The sequence below is a fragment of the Heliangelus exortis genome, chromosome 26 (genome assembly GCF_036169615.1).
Source record: "Heliangelus exortis chromosome 26, bHelExo1.hap1, whole genome shotgun sequence".
Taxonomy (NCBI): Eukaryota; Metazoa; Chordata; class Aves; order Apodiformes; family Trochilidae; genus Heliangelus; species Heliangelus exortis.
In genome coordinates, this window is record NC_092447.1 from 3,171,962 (window position 1) to 3,196,887 (window position 24,926).

General features: G+C 43.0%; 1 protein-coding gene across 1 annotated transcript in view; it reads right to left on the reverse strand.

The window, feature by feature from the left end:
- The window catches only part of CLMP (CXADR like membrane protein), a 42,311-nt gene extending 24,784 nt beyond the window's left edge, over positions 1 to 17,527 (reverse strand). Inside the window, 2 exon segments of the mRNA XM_071768902.1 lie at positions 17,001 to 17,041; positions 17,043 to 17,527. Coding sequence (XP_071625003.1) covers positions 17,001 to 17,041; positions 17,043 to 17,146 — 145 coding nt within the window. The 5' untranslated portion in view covers positions 17,147 to 17,527.
- Between the last annotated feature and the right edge of the window lie 7,399 nt (positions 17,528 to 24,926).

Below are 24,926 nucleotides of genomic sequence, written 5' to 3' on the forward strand. Positions count from 1 at the left end.
TTTTCAAGATTGCCCAGTGTTCTTGAGCCAGAATTGCCCCAAAAAGCTGCCAGAATATTTGGCTAGGCTCTGCAGAATTGGGTTTTTTTTTTTTGCTGGTTTGGCTTCTCCAGGAAAATCCATTTTCTTTAATAGGAGCTGACACAGCTTCTTCCCTCCCACTTTAAGAAAACATTTTCAGTCAAAAGGAAGACCAGATAAAAACAGTTTAAACTCAGCACTCTGGTTTTTTCTCTGCCTCCCCAGGCTGCTGCTCATCCTTGTACCCTTCACTGAGGGCATGTATGGCTGCAGGTCTCCAGCACCTCTGCAAAGCAGACATTAAAAAAAAAAAAAAAAAAATCTCATTTATAACTTGTTTCTTCTTTACTTTGCACATCCAGAAGTGCTGGATATTCCAGCTTATCTATTACTCCTCAGAGACTTGGATATCACCAAAGAGAAAAGGACAAAGAGTGTATTCAAAAAGGTCACTTATTTACTTTTTTTCAACCCCAGTTTCCCATTGCATACACAAAAACATCCTTAGCATCACCTTCCCCTGCTGCATCACAGCACAGATGTCAAGATCATGACTCTCCCATTGACCCTCCCACACCAAATTCTCAGTGGTTTTTTCAGAACCCCTTAATTACCACTCCTGGAATAGTAATTGCTTTCAGTTTGCAAGGGAAAAAGCAGGTATTGAGAGCTCAATCTGCCCATGGATAACAAAGGACACAACAAGACAAAGGATAAGGAATCAGTGACTGAATTTGCAGGAAGAGCTACAATTCCCAAGGTCCACCTAACTCAATCTGCACTCCTGAAACACCTCTTGCCTGCTTGCAGGAAGAAATTCTCAGTGCCCCTGACCACCAGGCCAAGCTTCAGCAAGTAAATTAACTTCCAGCACAGTCCTTTTGCTCCTTATAAAAATCACATTAAATTGAATCTCATGCAAGTCACCACTCAGTGCCAAGAAGAGGCCATGAAAAAAAGGCCTCCTGTGCTGTCACAAAGACTGGCACCCCCTACAGACCACTGTGAGAAGAGAAAAAAAACCCCAAACCAACCCCAAAGCAGCTCACATCAGCTCATTACTCCAAGTTTCTCAGCAGGACAGGCAGTGAAGCCAGCACAGAGCTCAAGCTGCAAGGAGGGAGCTGGCTTCTTGCCAGCTCAGTTTTCTGAGGCCCCTTCCAGCCTCACATTGCTAAAAAAGGAAGTTGGAAAATGTTACACTGGAAACAAGAAATGCTTCAGCTCTCCCTCTGTCTCCCTGCCTGGAGGGAACATCCCTAGGTGAGCTTCAGCCACCCGAAGGAGGAAGAGGAGTTGCTGTGATTTCACCCAATTCTTGCTCCAGCAATTAATAGGGAATGGGGACACTCATCAGATCCCTCGCTGCTGCTGAAGAACTTGGCTGGAAAAGAGAGGTGTCAGGTTATACCATAACCATTCCAGTTCTCTGAGAGGCTCCAGATTCAGAAGAAAACCAGTCAGTTTATATCAGAAAGAATTTTTTTACTGTAAGGGTGACAGAGCCCTGGAACAGGCTGCCCAGGGGGGTTGTGGAGTCTCCTTCACTGGAGACATTCAAAACCCACCTGGACACGTTCCTAGGGGATGTACTCTAGGGGGCCCTGCTCTGGCAGGGGGGGTTGGACTAGATGATCTTTCCAGGTCCCTTCCAACCCCTAGGATTCTAGGATTCTATGATTCTATGATTCAGTTTCTTTTGCACTCAGTGGTGGTGCCACACGAGCAGATCCAGCAACTCTTTCCTTCTGAACCTTACACAATTGTTACAAAAAATAAACATTTTCCCATCCCTACTAAAAATGACAACATAATCTCTCCTCACCATTCCAAGAGCCAGGTTTTCCAGCCAGGCTGCTTTGGCCTGGAACTACCATAGCACAGGAAACAACCCCAAACCTCCCTGTGATCCCTTTTGTCTTCAACCTTATGTTGCTGATTAAGAAACCAATGTCACCAGCACAGAGCTGATTCTGAGAATCTGACACTGGAATAGAACAGCTTTTTCACCTCCAGCTGTTAAGCAGAAATTTCCAAGAAATCCCCTTCTTTCCAAACCAGCATCCCCTCCTTGCACAAGGTTTTGGGACCAGCTGGTGGGGAAGGCAGTTGTGTAACTGCTGCAGGAACTGAGAGGGAGAATGAATGTCAAAACTTGCTAAAACATCAACCCAGGAGCCTTGTGGATTCAGTCTCTAACATCCATCAAACATGATTAAAATTAATGTCACAACATTTTAATGTCAATTACTTTTAATGTCACTGCCTCTTATTTACCAGTGCAACCACATTTTTGAGCTGATCAGAGATTCCCCCAAAGAACTTTTAAAACCAAATAAATAAACAATCCAAAATAAAGGCTGCAAACAAGCAGCAGCCTGGTGCCTCCCTGCTATTCTAAGTCTCTTGATGTGGTTAAAATGACAATTTCAAAGGCCAAGGCAGAGAAATGGAGCATCTGAGGCTTTCCTCAGTTTAGGGTCAAACTGCAACTTAGTAAAAATTTGCTTTTACTCCTGATTTCTCGACTACATAATTTGGCAAATTAGAAATGCCTCTTAGACATATGCCTTGATATTATTTACATTTGGCTAAGCCCTCAGACAATTGTATATTTTGTTTAGATATTTCATAGAGTAGAGAATAACAAAGACACTCATAATGCTGGGTTACTTAAAATCTGTGTATAAAAATAAGAGGCAAGTTGAGAGTGATGAGGAAATTCATAGAGGAGGACTGGACACTTAATATTTCTGCTATCAAATGGCTGGGGAAAAACTGGGTGCTGAAACTTTAACTCCTCTGTTAACTGCAAAGCCACTCAAATGTTGCAAATTTAAAAGCCTGGTCTTTGATTCCAACTGGCAGAGAAGCAGCAGATAGAGGAGAAAAGAAACATCACAGATCATATAAAAAAAGAGGAACAAGGAAAGAACATGTTCTGTACCTCCTTACACCTTGGCTGCTCCTCTGGAAAACAATTCAATTACCCTCCTCTTGATGCAACACTCAAATAATTGCTGTATATCCAGAGATTTTTAACGACTTGATTCATGCTGAAAGAAACAACTGATGGGTCTGAAACATCAGGAAAAATTGATGTGTGAACTTGTGTTTGCTGAGCTGCCACTGGACCATTGAGTGAAAGAGTTTTTTAGAAAACTGTTGGTCTCATCTGGTCCAGTAATTCCTAACTCCTTATTTCCATGTTTGCTCTCAGGCAGAAGTCTGACTCACTGCCTGAATCTATGCAAGGGAAGTGAAATACTTATTAGGGTTATTGTAGAGTTTCCAAGGCATCTGTCAGTCTGATGTAACTGTGACAGCTCACAGGACTGAATCAGGAGCATGAATAACTGTGGCAAACCTATGGGGCACAAGAGGAGGGCTGGCTGAATGACTACACTGGCCATTGCTGGCTATAAGCATCAGGAAAAATCTGACCAGGGAAAAGTCCCTTTTTTACCCTGTTCACCCATTCTTTCCCTCAAATTAAGAACTGGAATCAAGATAACGGGCTGAGTGTGTCCCTAACCCTTAATGTGCCTCTTCTACTGTAACAATTGCCTATCATTCTGTCTGGGACACAGTTTTAATGTCCAAATCTTGCACTGACAACTAAAATGCCCATTTGCCCTCTCATTGCCATATCTGGAGGGACAGCAGTTCCAGACCCTTCATTTTCCTGCCACAAGTCTGAGTTGACCCTTCCAGCCTCTGCCTCGTGTTTCTTCAGCTCAGCAAGTAGAAAGATTGCAGCAGCTTCACAACACTGAAAATTATTTTTCTATTTGCCTAGTGGAGAGGGAAGAAGCAATCAGATGTCTCCAGAGTGCAGATCCCAGCAGTTTGTCAGCCCCAGACCACACAACTCCCTGCATCCGGCCCTCATTAACATCCACAAACAATCCCAAAGGATCTGTCTGCCAGGCACTGGGTCTCAAGTTGACTTTTCTGCTGAATAAGCCCCAATAAGATGTGTGCCCACTTGCAGGGGCCCAGTTAATCCTCAGGGACCTTTTGGGATGATTATAGGTACCAGGATGATTGGGCAGGAATAACAGAGTAAGGTTCAGAGTCTGGTTTGGGGTGAGGCCAATTCCCTTGGCTCAGGCAGCTGCTTCTGGCATCCTTCAGGACAGAAACTGCTGTCTGGGGAGGGGCATTTGCTCAGAAATGTTTTATTCAGGCTCTTTATCCTCAAAAGAACATTTTCCTTTTAGATTAAATTATCTGGATTCTGTTTACTCTAAACACAGGAGACAGGGCTCGAACATTTCCTCTTTTAGGAAGTATGGCTGAGTGTGTTTCCTACAAAATTTATAAAGAATGGAAGTAAGGACTTGCATGACTCCTGAAGAATTCAAACTCTTCTGCCCTAAATGCAGAAGGAGCTGGCTCTGTCAGAGCACAGTTACATCCCAGTTACATGAAAATCAAATGCAAACAGACAGCAGCTTTTTGAGAAAAGACTTATAAAACCATAATCAAACTATTTACCAATACTCTGCATTGTTTTCTCTCAAATAAAACCATAAACCACTTCATGTAATGAGACATTTCCCTTTTTACACAAAGGGAAACAAAGGCTCCAAAGAGAGCTGGAAAACCACCTTGTGGGATTACAGTTGAGACAAATTAATGAATAACACATCTGAAGGTTTTACCACTGGAAAGTTTTGATTCCAATGGACTGCACAGTCACCACTGGGGCTGAAAGCAAAACCAAATTCCTCTCTTCCCATCTCTTCTTACAAACAATTCTGACTCTCTTGCTATAAAGATACTACTAATTTTTTATGTGCCATTTTTATGCATTACTCACACTGTACTTACAGGGAGCCTCTGTCTCCTCCTGAAGCACAGGAGGAGTGTCTTGCTCAGTCTTTCAGGAGACCTGAAAGCCAGATAATGAGCAGAGCTCCTCTGCCCATAATTCCAACCTGTTTCAACATTCATAGCACAACTCAGAGCTGATGCAAGTCTAATGTTCCAGTATCTTTAATCACTTATAGCTGCCCAAGACATTTTCCCTGGCATCTACTCTGCAGGTTCATATATTATGTACTGCTTCTGGATCTGAGGAGGACACAGAGAATGCATGAACAGTGACTGCTCTTTGAAATGTCTGCAGAAATAATATTTATCTGTTACATCAGCTCTTCCCTGGCTGCACAGTATGAACATAACTGAGGGTGGGTGTTTATAAAGAATGCATAATCATTACCTGCTCAATTAGTGCTATAATGCCTGCTTGGCAGTAAGTGCTGCCCATGGGGGTGCTCCACCAGCTCCCCATCCTACAGGGGTTCTTGGTTTTAATTCTGCATCATAATCAGGCCCTGATTTTATGCATGTTTGCTCAGGATATTTATTCCTTTCTTTTAGATTGTCAGTCTGCTTGCCACATCCTTGCTGAAGGGGATTCCTCACTTGAAGTCCTTCTCTTGGTAGGGCAGGATGGCCTCTTTTGGTTGAGGATTATGTGCTCTGACAGTGCTGACACAGAAAAATAAAACCCCAGAATGATTTAAAGCAATGAGCAGGGCTGTTCCCTCAACATCAGGAATACACAGTTACTACTCCTGGATCTCAGAGCCAGTCTGGACCTGGCTATTTAGACCTTATCCAGAGAAAGGAAGTCACAGACCCTTTGACAGCCTCTGCCTCCTCACACTCTCCACTTGCTGATAAAAATCTCAGGTTTTGGTAACAAGGAGACCACACACACAGTCTCTTTAATGCTCATTTATGGCCCAGTGTCACACCAAAAATTATAGGGTGATCGTAGGCATGAAGGGATGAAAAGACTTGGATGTTTATATACTCAAAAAGCCAAGAATGTCACAAACCTAAATCCTCAGCAATTAGATCATCCTGCCAAGCAGATGAAAGGGTGCTAGAAGGTCTCTCTTGAAGAGAGTATTGAGTGAGCTCAGTTCTGATGCAGGTGCCTTAGAAAAACAGAATTTATCTGCTTTATAGAACATTTTTTTCCCTCCATTTGGCTTCCACAAGCTCATCATAAAAAATGAAGTATTGAAACCAGCAGCAAGGATGGAAAAGCAGTGGTAATTGCTCCCTGCATAAGCTCCTCCCTTGCAGGAACAGGAAATTAATTTCCCTTTCAAGGGCTGAAGATGTTCCTGGACCAGACTCACTACATCAGGTGATTTCAATGGAATGAGAGTTTCCACCTCACTGTCACAATCTTCAGATTTATAACAAACATCCCAGACCCTATCCAAGGCTTATTAAGCCCAAAATCACAAGAGAAGATATTCATACAGAGTTAAAAGGGTTTCAGCATACTCAAAACATGTCTCATTGGAAGGAGGGATGCCAGCAGCTATTGAAGTTGCTGCTCTGGGGCAGGCTGGGTTTTCCATCCACATGGCTGCACAAAAGGAAATCCTGAGAGGACAAGCCTGAGGACAGGGACTAAAAGGAAAGCTGTGGCCAGAAGGAAACCATGGTGCACATGTGGGATTGCACCACATGGGATGGGAGAGGCTGAGAGTCTGCATTTTAAGCAGCAAAAGCAGACAGGAGTGGCACAGGAAGGGACAAGGTGCTCACATGTGTCATTGCCAAGGGAGAAAAAGTATTTGCAAAAGTATTTCCCTGATTCTTCTCAGGGAAGTCACTGTCAAAATAGAGGACATGGCTCTGCCCAGCACAGCCTCCAGTAAGGGACAGTTCTCAGGTAAATGGGAAATGCCCAGTGTAGCTGTTTCAACAGTAGCAAAACACTTGGAGTAGGGGTAGAACGTGCCATGCACCAGTATCAAATTCTGTAAAACTGGGCATAGATGAGTTATCAGTGCAAAGTGGAAACAAAGAACAGAACACATCTTCAGTAGCCCTCAGAGAGGACTAAGCAAAAATAAACTTGCCAGCAGACACTGCTTTGTGATCTGACCAGAACAAACACAATTTTCCTAAGCTGACAAGGGAGCATCCCAGCTGAATGGGTGTTCAGATGTCTGAGTATCTTGGATTTCCAATCTGCCTGCCTTCTCCTCCCAGGAACTGACACTCTAAACTTACCCAAAGAACTCCTAGCCTGGTTGGCTCGTTTAGACAGCAAGCAGGAAGAAAACCAGGCTCAAGACACTGCAGATTTCTGTGCCAGCTCTCATGTCTGCAGCATTGCAGGGAACAATGCAAAAAGGCCAAGAAACAATCCCTGCCTCGGAGCACTTACAACCCAGAAAATATTATCCTGAACATTTCTGTCTGGTACCATAAGGTCCAGTTTGTTCCACTCACATTCTGGTTTGGGCTTTTCTCCTTTCTTCTGGTGCTTTCAGAGGGAAGGATAGGGGCAGGGAGAGATGCTTCCTGACATCCTGAAACACTGCAACCTCCACTGCATTCAATGCCTTTTACTAATGGCTGTGTATTCATTGCTGCCCCACAATGGAAGCAACATGCCCAGGGCATTACTGAATAGGAAAAGGATGCAAGCTCAAGTAATTAGGTGGAAAAGTATTGTGCCATGCAGGATGGAGCAAAGCAGCTCAGAGTTTTGAACTTTTCTCCTACCAGGTCATCCTGGGTCTGAATTACTCTCAGCTGCAGAATTGTCTCTCCCTTTTACTCCAGGGGTAGCCCTGGGCTAAATGGAAGGAGCTGTGACAAAGCCAGATAAGCTGGGATCCATTTGCCACACCGAGTGGCACTGATGGGGAGGCTCCTGAACTGCAACATTATCTTCCCCCATTACACCACTGCCTGACAGAGCTTAACACTCACCTAGGACTTCTGCAGCTCCATTTCCACTGCTATTTCCCAGCACTTCAGAGTTCAAGAGGGAAAGGCTGCTACATTTGCAAGTGCTCCTACATTTACCCTGAAGAACAACAGCTGAGGCACAAAGCAGTTGAAACCAGAGTTTGAAACCAAATGAAACCCCAAAACTTCCAAGGCTTAAAGGACACCTGGCAGCAGAGGTGATGTGAAGGAGCTCACAGGGCCCTGGATTTGCATCCTCAGAAGTACTGATCCTTTGTAACACTTGAAATGGAGACACTCCAAAAGAACAGGCACTTAAAAATGACACCTGAATGACTGAACAGAGCAAAAATGGAATCTGGACACCCTGAACACTGCTTTAACCACAAAAGACTCAAAATTGTTTAAAATCCCCCTTTGAAAAATAGATTTAAAAAACCTGACAGCATTTCTCAACACAAAAGCTTTGTGTGGTCGAAATTCCCTTTGTCTCCAAGCAAGAGCTTGAAACAATGGAAATTAAGAGGAGTTTTGCCCACAGCACAAGCACCATTAGAGCAAGACAAAGCTGTACAGTGGAAACATCTACTCAGACTGGAGGGATTCAGCAAAACAGTTCCCTATGTGAAATGCTGAGGCCTGGAAGGGATTAGGACCAAGCTCCCTGCAAGAGACAGCTCAGCCTTATTCTGGGATGGAATTTACCCACTGCAGACACTGAAATATAAATGCCACAAAAACGCCAGAGCTGATGGCGAGGAATAATTTTAAGGTATCAGAACAAGAAAAAAAAAATCCCAAATGGTTCATCTGGAATTGAATTTCTCAACTCCAACAAAATGTATGTGGTCTGCTTTGTGCTCAAGTGGCAAATAATGCCACAAATACTGTCTTGGTGTATTCCAGATGCAGACACTCTACAAAAAGACACAGGAAAACAGATGAAGCTGGCACAGGCAGTGACATCCAACTCCAGGCAGACCAAAATAAACAGAGGAACATGGGGAACACTCCCACCTCTGGAGGATCAACAACAGGAGATTTATGGCAATAATAAGTGCTGAGCATCCAGCCAGATCACTGCTATGTGTCATTCCCTCATGGATTTTCAGTCACCACACAGCTTAACATCCATCTGATGCTGCTTTGAAACCTGCTCAGGCCCAGCATGCAACTCCTGTTATAAAATTGACTCAGCTCCTAAATATCTGGCTCCTAACAGACCAGATCTGCTACTCTGGATCTATAAAATATAAATATAAGCAATATAAAACAGGACAATATAAAACTGTTTTCCTTTTTTTTTTGTTTTTTTTTTTTTTTTTTTTTTTGAGTTCTGCTCTTAGCTCAGACTTTTAAGAACTACCATCAAGCAAATAATGCAAGCAGCTGCTAATAATAATCCTTACACTTTGCAGGCCAAACTTCACTCTCAGCCCAGTGCCATGGAAGGAAATGAAAGGCTTCAAGTGTGACTGAAAGCTGTGACACCATTTTAAGGCTCTTTTTACACTTGGGAAGTCTTGAAGTAATGCTGTCAGAGACCTCTGAAAATTAGGCAGCACTCCAGCTTCCTTTAGCAGTTGTGTTGCTTATTTTTTGAAGGCTACAATATTTCTGAGGCTCACTGCAGGGTAGAACACACTGCACCCAATTCCTCCTGTACCTATAAGTCAGTCAGGTTCCCACAGCAGACTCTGCTTTCCCATTTTGAGCACTTTAAGCTGTTTGCTTTCCATGAGCAATGGTTTTGCATGCCCATGTCTTACAAGACCCAGAGAGCATTTAGTTGACATTCACTGGAGCTGCATGTTTCTGCACTGAAATGAGTCCCAGTGCCAGTGAGTGCCTGGGGAAAATGAAGCAATTTCCTTAATATTACTCAACAAGGCAGGATCTGCAGCAGGATTCCCAGCACCCTGCCAGACACTGAGCCTGAGTCTCACTTCAGCAGATTTGCTTTACCACAAAACTCCCAGATCTGGCTCTGTATATATATTTTTTTTTTTTTTGTGCAGAGGTTTGATAAATGGTCCTTTGTTCAGAAAAAAAGCCCTGATGTTGGAGAACGTGGCTCCTTTTTCTCTTGTCCCTGGAATTGTGATTGGAAATAATTGGAAGTGTCACTGGAAGTAATCAGAAGTGACAGTCCCTGGGCTATAAGGCTTTTGCTTCAAGTCTAACGATCCCCCTGCAAAACAAAACCTAAATTTAAACAATGAAGTCATAAAATGATTTGCCTTCGAGGTTGAAAACCCTGCAATATTTTTTTAAACAAACAAAAAAAAAGTGCCTGACTGTTTTAGTTCAATATTCAGGGCTTGCTGTGTTATATGAAAGACTTCCCCCTGCACACACAAAAACACTCCAGTGTTTCCTGGCACTCTGCAGCCCTACCCTACAGATAGAGGGTCATATCCATATTAAACATCTCTTTGGCTTTAAAATTTTATTAAGCCTTTAAGAAACAATAAACAGCCTAAGCAGCCTGAGCTACAAGACTCAGTCAGCTTGCATCTTAAATACTTTAAATACTGAGAAACCACCTAATTCTGATATTTTTGCTGAGGCAAGGAGAGGGGGATGGAATGGAGGCACTCTGCATAATTCCATTCTAGAAAGGCCTCTTCATTTGTACTGGATGGGGACACTTCTTCTGGATGGGGACACTTCTTCTGGATGGGGACACTTCTTCTGGATGCCATCCAGGCACCCAGGGCAAGGCAGCCTCTGCTCAACCCAATTACATCCTAAAAAGCCAAGGAGTAAAAGGTCCAAGGCAGCAGAAGAGCTACAGAGGGAGCACCACGACTTGCCCAGATCTAAAACAGAACAGGGAATTGCATCCAGGTTGCCAACCCCTGTGCTGACCACTCCTGAAAGTTTTCCTGGTTTTTTTTTTTTACCTCCAGACACAGCATTTCCCTCCACAAAACCTTTGAGAGGCATTTCCATTGACAGAGTACAACATTGTTAGAGTAACTTTGTGACTGCTGCTGGTCAAAAATTCCAAGGAGCAGTTCAGTTTAAGTGGATGTTGGTGCCTATCCTGTAAAACCCAAATACCCCAGTGTCAGAATCCCCAGGGAAGGATGAGGAACCCACCTACCAGGCAGTGCTGCTGGCATCCAGGTTCTGCTCTGCCAAGCAACCTGGCACAATTGACACTAAATTGATTATTCCACAGGTGTATGCTAGCTGCAAAGATTAATTTTTCTCTTTTATTTGCAAAATAGAGTTACTTGGAACTAAACAAACAGTCCAGAATTCCCTCTCTCTACGGGTCCTTCCAGCAGTCACTCAGGGAGTTTCTCAGCACATGGGTACTCCAAAGCCATCACTGCTTTTTAGTTTGTTACAAAGTAAGGATAAATCAAACCTTCCCCTTCCTTAGCAGTCATCCTACCTCATTTGGATGAGCTCAAATCAGCTTTTGGTTTGAGCTGGCAGCTCAAACTCCTCAGCTTCATCAACTGTAGCTGAAGGATTCAGCTGGTTGGCAGTGATCTGCCCTACAGGATTTCTCCCCACATTTGAAGGCATATTAAAAGGAAAGTGAGACTTTCTGCCAGAGCTCCAGAGGTTCTAGAAATGTAAAACAACTGCTACCTGAGTTCCCCAAAGCTTTGCACAAGCGTGGCACTTGTGATCACAAAGCACACTACAAAAGCAGCACAGAGCAGTGGTGGGGCAGCCCAAATGCAGCCTGAGCATCAGCTGCCTCCAACTCTGCACACCCCATTTCAAAGCCCTGTTTGCAGGAGAGCAGCCTCCCTCCTGCCAGTGCACATTACAAACAGCCCAACATTTCCACTGACCTTTTCCTCCCAAAGGCAATTAAACTGCAGGCACTAAGCTGAACTTCAACCTTTCTACCTCATCAGCTGGGAACAAGTCACATACACTTGGGTTTCATACTCCTTTTTCCAGCCACAAAAATGGATGCTGGCTACAAAGGAGAAGAGGCAGACTGAGAATATCCTGTAATGAATATTGATTCTTGCAGGACAGCAATTCTGACACTGTGAATCTAGGTCTGGCCCATTAAGAGAAATGCTGACTTACAACAACTGCCTTTTAAAACTACCAAATGCTTTCCTAGAGAAGATGAAGAAGCAGATGAGGACACGACTTGTTTCACAATCTTCTGTCATGTTCACCACCATCACTACATCTTAAAATTTCTCTGCCCTCCTTAGAATCTGTTGCAAAAAAGAGAGAGCTACCTAATGAGTCAGATGAAGAAACTGAGGTACCAAAAAAGTGATTTGAGAGAAGTCAAGCAATAGTGTTTCCTGGAGGCAGGACACCACCCATCCTCCTCACATTGCTGAGTTGCTTTTTTTAGTACTTAGTGAGCTTCTGGGAGAAAGGACCAGCTTTATTTTGAGTTGCTAACCCACTGGTACATACACTTGCTCTGCATTCTGCCAGGGAAAAATATGATTTAGGGCAAGGCTTGAGCCCCTGACTAGAGGCAACACTGAAACAGCAGAGGAAAGGGAGAAGAGAGTCTAAGAGATGAACAAGACAGCAATTCACCCACCCCAATTCAATGTTGACTTGACCTCCCATCACTTCACACATTTTCCATTGTTTTGCTTCCTGCACAGCCAGTTCTGCATCCTCCACTCTCCTGTCATTGGAATATCTATTCCCAGACCTCAGTGACCTGGCTTCACCCTTGGCTTTTTGCTGGACTGCTTGCTTGTATAAACTAACCACTTCTATAAACAGATGAAACAGCCTTAGAGGGGGGGAAAAAAAAGATCCATTCATCTTTTAGACAGGGTGCTCCTGAGTTCCTGCTGCACCCAAAGCAGCCTCTTGCACCCTGCTGCATGGGTACCAAGGCACAGACTTGCAATCACCTCTCCTGCTGTACAAGCAGATTTACAGACACAACATCTAATCACACACAGTGCTTTGTCAGGGATTTGTTTCTTTTCAGGCAGCCCTAAAACCTTAAACAAATCCCATATTATAAACCTGCTGAGTCCCCCTACAGAGCCCTGAGTTTGCCTTGAGGAAGACAGGGGCATTTGTTGTGATCCTGAGGATAAATATCAGGATATCTCCGAGCCAGTTGTGCAGTGACATTTCTGGGAAGCTTGTGATGCTCTTACACAAACCATCCCTCTGAAGTGGGCCAGAGAACCCCACAGCAACAGACCACTAATTTTACACGGAGGAGACAAGGGCCAGGCTGGGCACAAAGGCAAAATACCAGTTTTCCATGGGAAATTCAGAAACGTTTCGTCCCCACCAGCTCTCTTTCAATTCATCATCAGTATTTCAACTCAACTTTGCATGCTTCTTCCCCCTATTTTGATTACCTTTTTTCTCATTTTCTTCCTAATAGTAAAATGGAGAAATTAAAGGATAAACATAACCCCTAATAATTATCTTTGTAGATACTTAAAAACTCAAGCTATTTCATAGAAACAAAGCACTAATGGAGAACAAATAGGCCATTTCTTGTCAAGTGTCTTGACAGCAAGTATTTGATGCAAACCATCCCTGGCTTTAGAAGAACTTTAGAGTCTCACAAGGAGTGTTGACCCTGATATCCTGCCAGATAGCAACTCACTTAATTATGTCTGGCTGCTTTAGAATTCCCCCTGGAGTGCCAAATGGACACCCTGCTTTTTCTTCCTCCCTTCCCTTAGGTATTCCTTAAGTACTGTTCTATTAAAGAGCTCTTTCCCATGTCCTAGTACTAAATTCACACAACTGCAACAGCCTGAATCTTGCCTACAGTTGGTGTTTTGTTGACTGCTCTTGGAGTTTCCATGCCATAAAGCAGCTCTCAGTTACATGAAGCTGTCCTTGGGAAAAGTCTTTTCAGCTAAAACCACCAAGAGGTTACCTGCATTCCTTCAGGATCCCAGGAGGCACAAAAAAACCTCTTCTCAGAGCTACAGATTCTTCTTTTTCAGCTCCACTCCTGAGCCAGATTTTTTTTCATCTAGTGCTATAGAAACAGAGGCCAAAACCTTTGTCCCACCAAACTTCTAACTACACCATCAAGCAAAGAGCAACAGAGAAGTAACCATAAGGAAACTAAGAAATAAAAAGTATCACAGGTACTATTAATTACCACTGAGAAATTTGGGAAATACCTGGAAAACCAACAGAAACAGAAGATCCACCAGTTTAGTTTTCAGATTGCTAAAACCAACCTTGCTTTTCAGCTGTTCCAGGTAGAAGCATCCCATGGAAACACATAACTTCCCAGCAACCTCCCTGGGGGCTTTTTCTTTAAATAACTCTGCAGTGGTTCTTGGTTTTTCTGGAGTGTAGCATTGCAAGGGCTGCAGGAGAAGGATCTCAGGGAGATGTGATAGGGCACACTGCAGGTTGCCTGAGCTCTCCCAGCAGGAGGAAAACACAGTCAGTGCATCGGAGCACAGCCCCAGGCTCACCCACTGCTGTGGAGCTGCTTCCAGATCATCACAGATTTTCGAGCTGGGAGCCTGGTGAATACCTAGGCAAATGCATGCTGTCAGACCCGATTGCTCATGCCAAGAGGCACTGGGAGGATCTTCACCATAACCTTTTTCCCAGTGCAGTGAGACAATCAGAGCCTTGGTGTTCAGTGCAGCAAATGTTTACCCCCTGGGACAGGGCTGTAAGAGAGTCTTTGACCTCTGAGCTCGGAGAACAGAGCTCAGCTATTGCTTTAGAAAAGGTGCTTTGGCTGTTTGCTGACTCTGGCAACATCACCTCTCCATGAGATGATTCTAAGACACCCAACACGTCTTTGTCAGACATTCCTAAGCCAGGTTTAATGTGCATTGTGGTGGGCAACCCTGTAAATAGACATCAGAAAGATGTATGAGCTGTGCACATCTAGGATTTGGAACTTGAACCCATTGGTTTCTGAAGGGCACAGCACATACATCAGCCAGCAAGTGAAGAAAAAGCATTAATAGCAGTGTCAAAGCCAGGTGTCCAAGCAGTGCCCATCAGAACATATTTGATTACAAGAAAATGTTGACTTAAAGAGGGGTGAAAGAGGCAAAGGAGACTTCCAGCACCTGAAAATTTCAACCCACTCAGTAAAACTTTTAAACAATGCCTTTACTAGTTTTTTTACTAGAAATGCAACACACTGTTACAAAGTTTTTACACCCAGAAGAGAAGAATCACAGATATTTCTCTTGGAAATTTCCATTTTGATTTTTTAAGAGTGCAACGTGTTACACAAGGAGACTGAAACAACTTTAACCGGCTGTGAACCGAGATGGGAATCAGATGTCAAACACTTCATGCAGGCACACACCCCCCCAGGCATCACCTTCTGCTCCTCACTCCTCCCTGCTTGGGTACCTCACCTTTATGAGTGAAGCAGCTTTGATCATGCTCTCACTCACACCTAGGGAAACCTTTCATCTTGTCTTGTTTTAAAAGCCTCCTTAAAACTCCTGTTTTCAGCCTCCTCAAACAGCTGTTACTTGCCCAGTGAGGTAATCAGAGTCAAACACTGTCTACATAACCCATGCTATTGGTTAATAATGAAAAACCAAACCAGGAAACCTTCCCTTCAGGTTTGCTTGGCATCTCTGAACCCTTTTTATCTACACTAATCTCTCACTTGATCAGCAAGAAGCCAGCACTGGCACTTCTGTAACTTTTCCCTGCAAAAAATCAATCAAACTTTCTCTAGGTAGCTCTTGGGACCCTCCAGCCTCCTTGTTTATGGGACAGTCAAGGAACAGGGAACCAAAATACTTCCTTACTTTCCCCTAGAACTTCTACTGCTGGAAAATAAAGGTGGCCACAGAGCAGAAAGCTCAAGTTATCTCTTGAGAAGACACACAAAACACGAGCAAGAAAAAGGGGGAGTTCAATGCCTAATGCAGTACCAGGAAAAAAAAACAACTATTCCAGGTTGTGCTGTGAACTTTGGGAAGCTGCTTATCCTCCCTTCACCAGGGCTTGGAAAACTCCCACAGAGAGGCTGAGGAACTCAGCTGGTAGGAGAAGACATCTGAGGGGCTCTTGTTTTGTCTTGATGTGTCACCAGGAGAGGGGAGATGATGCCGAAGTGACAAAGCCCATTGTGTTTTACAGATACAAGCAGCACTAGTCAAACAAAGGAAAATTGTCATTACAGCCCCAATTTCTACAATTTATTCAGCAGCTCTACAAGTGCTGCCTCTTTTTCAAGTATCTAGAAATCAGTCCAGTCCATGTTCTTCATCTGAGACTTAAGGAACAGGGCTGTCCCCTGCAACTTCTCATAACTGTTCAGAAACTCTATTCTACCTCTGTTCAGCCTCATCACTCCACCACCCAACACAGACCAACTCTTCCCAGGAAACCCAAGACCAGCTCACTTTACCACACCTGCACCCCAGTTGATGGGGGACAGGAGGACCCAGGAATGGGAGCTTTTACCCTACCACAAAAGATTTCAAAGCTTTCTGCCTGTCAGCTTGATCTGGTGAGCAGACTGGAGACAGAAGCTCACTCATCACATTACGGTGCCTCTGGAGATGCAGAAACCCAGGCTGCTTCTGGGTCACTCTTGCAGGCAAGACCCCTCAAATACCTCAGGGCTGCAAACTCTTTTCTCCACAGACTAAAAAACTGCTCCCTTCAACCCTTCACCCTCTCCTTTCTTTAATGCCGCCTTTCCCTTTTTCTCTGCTCTCTCAGTCAGCCCCTTTTTCTTTTCTTTCCCTTCTTTCAGCAGCCCTTTCTTCCCTTTTCTTGCCTTCCCCCCCTTTATGTCCCTTCTCTTCTCCTTTTTCTCCCCAACTCCTCCCTCTTGCACTTCAACACATCTGTTTCTAATCTTAGGCATCAAGTGGAAACAATGCCTTTTTATTTAAAAATCTGAACGTTACATTTCCAAGTCTATCAAAACAGTTGAACAAATTTGACACTATTCCTGAAACAAAGACATTTTGTTCACCTTGTTTTGCCAAAGAGGTTCGAGCCCCCCACCAGTTCGTTGCTGAAAAGCAGTTCTCTCTTTAAACAAGATACATTCCAAAAGGAGTCTGTTTAAACACCACTGGTAAAAAATGAATCCCAATATTTTAATATCTCTGGCTATCAATGTGCTAAGGAATAAAGCAACAAGAAAAACAGCAGAACACTGAAATCAGAGTCTTCTACAAAAGTTTTTCGTTCCGTACCCCTTTCCCTCACCAGAAACGAATTTCACTCCTACAGAGAAGGTGCTCAGAAGTTTGATTAAAACCACTAAACAAACCCAAAAAGCCACCTACCTAAAAAGAGAACTGAAAGTGCAGACATTCCGTCTTCAAGCAAGAGGGACTTTTCCTTCCTTTTTCTTCCTTTCTCCCAGGAACAGCAGGCAGACCTGCACAGGATTCAAAGGAACGCCTCTGGAATGCACTGAGTGTAATTGCATCCATGTGCCAGAAAAATAACCAACTTCACTCTTTCTTCCCTTCTACTGCTCATCTCCTTCTCCAGATTCCATCCCCGTGCAGTGACAGTTTGCAGATATCTGCAGCTGGGAATTCAGGCCCCGGAGTTCCCTAAAAAAAGAAGAGGGAGTGCAGCAAGGGGTTCACATCTCCGGCATCACAGAACAATTTTGCTTGTCTGAAAAGGAGAGAAGCAGGGGGAAACACTGTGCTCAATGTTCACCACATGGCTGCCTCCCAGAAGAGCCCCTCCCTGCCATCAGCTGGGATTAATAGTGAAGACCAGTCATGTGGGTGAGGTAGAGCTACTTTCTAGCAATAAGAATATTTATATATTTGCCTCTGAAGGAGGGACAAGAGGATTTCTCCGGTGTCAAAACAGTTAAGTTTGGAGGCAGTAAAAATCCAGCACGGAACAAAAAAAAAAAATAAAAAATCAGATTCGTCACTCAAGGGCTAGAGAGAGACTCTTGGAGAAAAGCAGACTGGCTCTTCAGAATGATAAACATGCTCACATGTGTACATTATCTTTATTCTCTTCTGTAGCTAATAAATTGCAGAATTAAAGCTTTTGGTCTTATGGAAATGCTTTCTGCATTTGCTTCGCTCTTTTCTTCAAGTTTCTAGGAGAGAAATCCCTAAAAATTGATGTAAACTTACGTTTTTTCTGTGCTTCACTGAGGAGAGAGAAAGCCAAATCAAGCAGAAATTGGTTGTATACATTTAGTGACTGCTTGGGATGCAGCTGATAACTGACTCCCAAAAGCCAATATGAGCCAGCCTGAGACACCTCTACAGCTCATCTTCATCTTCTCTCTACTGCAGGTTAAAAACCAAGCTCAGATACTCCATTCCATTTCTGCCATCACAACAGTAAAGACAAAGACCTCAGTTTCTGCCAGAAGCAGCAAACATGGTAGAGAGCAGCATTCACAGGAGGTTTTGTGCCCATCTACTGAGCTCAAGCAGCCAGAACTTTTTCACTCTTCAGTCAAACACATCCTGCTCACAGCAAGACCATGGAGACTGATATTACAGAGTGTGCATGTACACAACTATTGCACTTAACAGATACAAATCATGCTTACACCTTTATTTTACACTTCACAGACACTTAGGATTAATCTGCTTTTCAGAAAAGCACAGCACTTCCAGCTAGAATACTTGGGCATTAACAGGAGAGGAAGACTGGCTACCTAAAACTCCACAGAGGCTCTAAAGCCATGCAGGAAGCTCAGCAGGCACTTGGGAAGCTATCCTGAAAGGAGCTGGGTGTTGCCACAGCTCTACAGACACCAGGATCCCAGCTAGTTAGTTTAAATTTGCTGAAAAGTCCATCATCCACAGCTGACTGCAAATCAAACAAATTTACCCATCTTGTACAACCTGGGGCCAAAGGAAAGCCTTGGAAGACATAAAAATCCTTTCCCTTAGGAACACTTATGAAAATATTTCAAAGACTTAAGAGAAAGAGCATATGCAAGGCTGCCAACCCAGGGTCTGAGACCCCAAATTGGAGTTTCAGGCTCTCCTTTGCTCCCTGTAACCACAGCTACATTCAGTCTCTACTTCCCTTGTAAAACCAGAGGCAGCATCCTGCTCTGCCTCTTCAGGAGTGAAAAAAAAATGCAGAGGTCCACAATGAGCACCACTATGCTTAGAAGCTCTGTAAGAATTCAGTACCTTCTCTCTTAATTACAGTGTAAGCTTTTCATTTATCAGAAGCAGCATATGGTTCCCAGCAGAGAGAAATAACACGGATAAAAAAATTATCTTTCTGCATCCCGTTTCATTAAAGTTTCATTTGCTCCTCCCAGATCCAGATGGAAACAAAACCACTCCTCTTGTACCAGTGAGAAAAAAATTTAAACATCATATTTAGCTAATCTGGACTGAAGACACAGGAGCAATCAGTAGCAGGCCAGTAAAGCAGTGCCCACAGAGCAGCTCTATATATCCCTAAAAGCCAATTCCTTCCCAACTTTTCCACACACACTTGACAAAGCAGGCTGCTGGTTTTCCAGCAGCTGAGTGGATCTGAGAGAACACCATTGATTTTCAGTGCAGGACAGAAATCAATGGAGAAAAGTGCATTTAATCCCTTCCCCCCCTGTCTCCAAGCCAAGCAGCACTGAGCTTGTCTCTCTGCATTACCAGCCTGACAGAAGATGTCCCAAGCTGGGCTGTAAATCCCCAACATGCTGCTTTAACAGAATCAATGCAGCAGAAATCAAGACAGAGAGAAGTGTTGTCACCCTGCACTGCCTGCCCTGCTCCCACCAAAATACACAGAGCTGGGACAGCTGAGGAACCTACACAGAGGAGGAAGGGAACACAAAGAATGAGAGAGGAGGCCATGCATGCAAAAATCTCTTTATTTTCTCAGGCAAGCCACTCACAGCCTGCATTACATTCAGACCTCCTCAAGAGGAGGTTATGCTTTGGGGTACACTGAGGATTCTCCCCAAATTGATCACACCTGTGATGGCAAGGCTACTAAAGGAGGTGTAAACCCATCTAAGGACAACAGCACAGCCAATCCAGGTGTTTGCTGATAGAATTTACTGCCCCAAACCCTATATCTGCAGCACATGATTTTTCTAAAATGGGGCAAATTCTTCTAGGAGGCTTCTGATTGCTTTCAGGTGTTCCTCTGCAATGCCAGCACAGGACAAATACCAGGTGCTTCTCATCAGGGAGAGCAGTGAAATAGGGAACAGGTGTTTGATATAAGCATTAAACAAAAAGATTCAACTAGAAAGCTTTATAGAATGAGTGAGGTTTTCAGGGTTCCTGCATTGCTGTTGATTAAAATGATTAAAATGCTGATTAAAGCAGCTGCATACAAACGTCTATAGAAATCCTCATGGGCCACAAACCATCTTTTTGTGGTCTTCCCTGGCTCTTTGTTTCAGCTTTTTTCTTGGGTTGTTTCTATTGTCTATTCTGAGGTTTCCAGTACAAACTCATATCACAAAATATAAGTTAAGCAGTTTATTGATACAGCCAGGAGAACAGGGTTCATCCACCAGGAGAGCCAGATGGGTACTTCAAACCTCTTGAGCAAAACCTTGTTCTGTTCAGCTTTTGCCTTTGCAACTGAAAAAAAAGCACAAAAAAACCCCAAAAAACAAACAAACAAAAAAAAAAAACACACAGAAAAAAACCAAAAAGCCCCACAACAAAATAAAAAAAGCTCAGCAAGGGAAAGCCAAGCCAACCAACCAAGTCTGAGCAAGAAAGCTCTAAACAAAGATTATCTGGGTAGAAAATAAAACCCTTCACACAGATTTCTTTTCACAAGAAGCCACTGGTGCAAAGGTTGTTTTACACTGTATCAGACCCAGATACTGACTTAAAAACCAGTTGTTTTTTAAGAAGCTCTCATCTCTCAAGCAGGCTTCAACAGTTCTAATGAAAGCACCATCAGTCATTTAATATTAGTAAAAAATCTTACTTGAACAAGGCTTTGCACTCTCACTGTCAGGAAAGTTATGTCTGAGGAAAAAAGCAAACTACTAAAAAGCTCCTTAAAGCTCTTACCAGTATGAAGTGCCTTGATCCATGCACCTTATATTTCCAACATTTATTTTAATATTTCTTCTACAGACATATGCCCTTACTGAAGCTTTTTGGGTAGTCTGATTTTCTACAGAAGTAACTATATTCTACATACACTTGGAAACAAATAACAAGGAGTTCTGCATCCACAGAAACAGTTTTTAATAACTAACAATTAAGGAGTACAATATAAACTACTTACATTATACTAGAGACTTCCCATGAGAAGGAAAGCCACATCAAAAACTGTAAAGCTTCATTTTCACCAACACCAAAGGCTTCAAATATTTTTATAGCACAAAGGGGCTGTTTTTTATTTTTTTGTTGGTTTTGTTGTTAGGTTATTTTATTTTTTTTAATAACAGAGGCCTAACAAAACTTTCCTGAGAAGGAAAGCACCCCCCCCCCAACATTACCACCTACCCAAACCAGCCACAGAAATACTATTTGCAAACCACTTCTTACCTTCACCCTTCAGGGTCCTGGCAAGAAGAGCAAAAAATAAAATTTTAAAGGCTCAATAATGCTGGGTTTTATTCTGGTTCCTCTGAGGAACCTGCCAATGAAACTCCAGGCTTTAATTTCTCAGCTGTGAGGCTGGAAAATTGGCAAATGAAAGTTCTGGGTGTGAAGCAGAGGAGGGGGGGCCAGAACATGGGTATAGAGCATTTGGAATTAAACAAGTTATACAGCAGAAGAGAGGGATGGTTGCTTTGTTAGGTGGAGGGGTTTTGGTAGGAATAAAATTAAGTATCTTTAAGTCTGAAAGTTTTAGATTTTTTACCAATTTCTGTTTTAATGATATATGATAGGTAGTGGTAGAGAATGTTGGATGAAAAGTAGCTTAGAAGAAGGAAGCATGTGAAAGCAATGAAGAAAAGGAAGAAAAGGTGTTTGCTGATTTTAATGTAATGTAAGTAAAAACCATGGATTTTTTTTACTGTTCTAGTATAAGTTTATTTTTTAAAAAAAGCTTTAAGTAGGCAAGTTAGTATTTTGTTACTTATTTGAAGTAAAAAGAGGCTTTGTCTTGTATTCCTGCCCTGCTTGGACCAGTAAACCCCAAATGTGTCAAGTTGTAAGATCTCTTTTCTAGTAATATTGTGTACAATATTTATGTAGTTCTTATGTAAACCACGTGAAGCAAGTAAATAAGGGTACAATGATACTGAGAAAGTGGCTTTCAGGAAATCAGGATAAACTGAGTTTCTGTTATAAAGTAGTAGGGTTTTTAGGTAGTCTCTCTGAGAGGGTTTTTTTCCTATTTTACACTTTTAAAGCAAGCTCAATTTTTATGTTTTAGGGAATGGTTTGAGCAAGTGACCTGAACTTTACTGTAAGTAAAATATAGAAAAGCACAGAAAAAAAAAAAAAAGAAAGATGCTGGAGAAGGGTTTTGATTCTTTAGGTGTTACTCTGCCTAAACCTTAGCCCAGAGAGGTTTGGGTAACAGGGTCTAGAAAGTGCTTGTGACTTGTGAGCATTGATAGTTTATTTTTGATGGTGCTTTTTGTGGTGGGGGAGAAGCTTTTGCACTGTTGAAGTTCTTCATGAGGGGGGCCAAGTATTCAGTTCCTACTAGGTTCAGCTCTTAAAATGGTTGTTTTATTCCTAATATGCAGTTGCTACTTTGAAGAAGGGAGAGATTAATAACTGGGCATGTTTGAGTTGTTAGGTACCCTCAGTCCTTTCTGCTAGCCCTGTTGTGCTGCTTAGCACACTACACCTTGAATTTTTTATTCTCTTTTCCTTCTCTGCTCCTTCTCCACAGCCCAGTAGTAGGTAGGGGAGCAGGGGGCTGTGTCTTAGTTGGGAGCCTTCAAATATTGTTGGGGAACAAAAAAATAAGAGGCTTGCTTGCCAAGTGTTTTCCCACTACAATTCACTATGCTAGTTCTGGGGATGAGTACTTTCAGGAATGGAAGAAAATGAACATAAAGCAGAAGTTCACTCAGTGAAAGGAAGCAGTAATATTTCTTAGTATAAATGAGCAGCTAAGATGTTATCACTGGAGAAGAGAGTTTTGTAATTAACTTTCAAATATAGCCCTACAGTATAGGACTGAGTCCATTGCTATAGGTTTGCTTTTCAGAATGCAGATTTAATGGGTTTGTTCCCTGCGTGTCCATGTGCTTTAAAAAAAAAAAAAAAAAAAAAAGTTGAAGCTTGTGAACCTGCCTGGACACACAAACATTTTGCTGTATGCTCATGCATATGAGCTGCATAATCTCTTGGCTCTTCTGTTGCAGTTTGCTTGAGGCAAATGTCCTGTGAGGTTATATTTAAATAATGCTATCCAAAATGTTCATTTAATGTATATTACTAATTTAATGTGAGCAGTAAGGAGTGAAGGTTCCAAGACCTGTTCTTTCAGCTCCTATTAAAATGCCAGCATGGTCACTGAGGCTGTGACACTGACTCTGTGTGCCTAAAAGACACTCAGAAAGCTTTACTGCTCACTTGTTAAACCTATCCTGACAGTCCCAGTTGCACCCATCAAAGCCATTTAAACCCCAAGGACTCCTTGGAGAAGGGATAGGAAATTCTGGACACCACAGAGAAGTGGTGCAGGCCATGGTGCCCATGTGGGTAACCACCTCCAAGTTCTTTATCAAGGTGTGACTGGGAGAAATCCACCCCAAAAGCTCAAGGTGTGGGATGGAACAGGCAGTGTGGATGCTGTAGGTTGATGCAGAGAATTCCTTGGCTCTTTCCTTGAGGAATCATGTTCTTCTCTGATGGTCTGAGTGACAGGCAAGCTGCTAAGGCAGTGGTGGGCAGCCTGGAGGATCCATAGGGAACAGGAGTAATTTGGGAGCTGGTGAGGCCAGTACTTTGGGTGCAATTTTCTCTGTGGAAGCTGTCCCTGAGCTCTGCCTTAGCTTGCTGGAGTGAAGTAAGGCTCCTATCCCCTGTTCTTTAACATGAACATTTGTTCTGACATCTCATCTATTTCACTTTTCATCCCCTCTGAGGGATTACACCCTGGTTCCTGTTGGAATTTTATGTAGATATTGGGCTGACTCCATCCAGGACCACTCAGGTTCTGAGGGAGTCTCCTTCTCTTTGCTTCTTGACATGGGTATGAGAATTTTAACTTAATGGAGTTGCTAATCTGTTCTATACTTTCTTCCACCTCCTGTTGACTGGTCTTGGGAGACAGAAGGGGTTGAGGTATTTGAAAGAGGTTCACCACACATGGACTGTGCTGTGAATTTGGTTTTAAAGAGTAATCTTTCTCAGAGTGATTCCTGCCTACTTGAAACTGGACTTGTGCTGATTATAAAAAGTTCTAGTTTAAGGATAACAGGTAGGCAAGATGAATTTGCTCAGGCTTATTGAATGCTGAATCCCAATAGCCTGACATCTCCAAGGAAAGTGATTTTCAGGGAGCCAGTTGGAAGAAGAAAAGCAGAAGGATCTTCCTGTGTGCATAGAAATATTCATGAAGATGTTGAGATTGCTAGGCTGGAGTGAGAGCATCAATAAATGAAGAGCATGGGTATCTTGTGACATTAGTGAGGAAAGAATGACACCTCCCTTGCTTTTATTTCCCTCAGTTTTAGAACATTCAGGTTTTAATATTCAGCTCAAAATGACACTTGAAGCAAGTTTCTGAGGGTTTGATTAAAAAGTACTTTGTGTTGCATGAATGAATCCATTAAGCTCAGTGGTGGGGGATGAGAGGCTGGGGAAGATTTTGCAAAGCCCTCTCCTTGGGGCACCTCAATGGTTGCTGGCTGACAGGTTTGAATCCAGGCTGGAGAGGTCCTGGAGGAATATCAGGAATGCATCTTCCCCCAGTAAGTATATGTAGGGAAAGAAGCAAGCAGGGTGAGCTGGTGGATTTTTGTGATGCTGTTAGACATGGTAACTGTAGCAGAACTATTTTTTCAGAAGGGCCAAGGAATTTTTTTGGGGGGGGAAGTCTCAAAATCCATAAGGTTTGGGTGTAAAACTGACCTTTTCCAGCTGAGATTCTCCCTTTGAAGATTGATAAGGACATTTAAGGGCTGCTTAATACCTGGCAAGCTGGAGATTCCCACATAGCTAATTTCTTGCCCCTGAAATGGGCTGGTTATGGCTGTGAAAGAATTCCAGAGGGGGACAACCTGCTCTGTTCCTGCAGGGGAGAATTTCCTCTGCACATCATTCCAGTTCTGGCCCCACGGATCCAACCGGAGAGCTCCAACCTGGCTG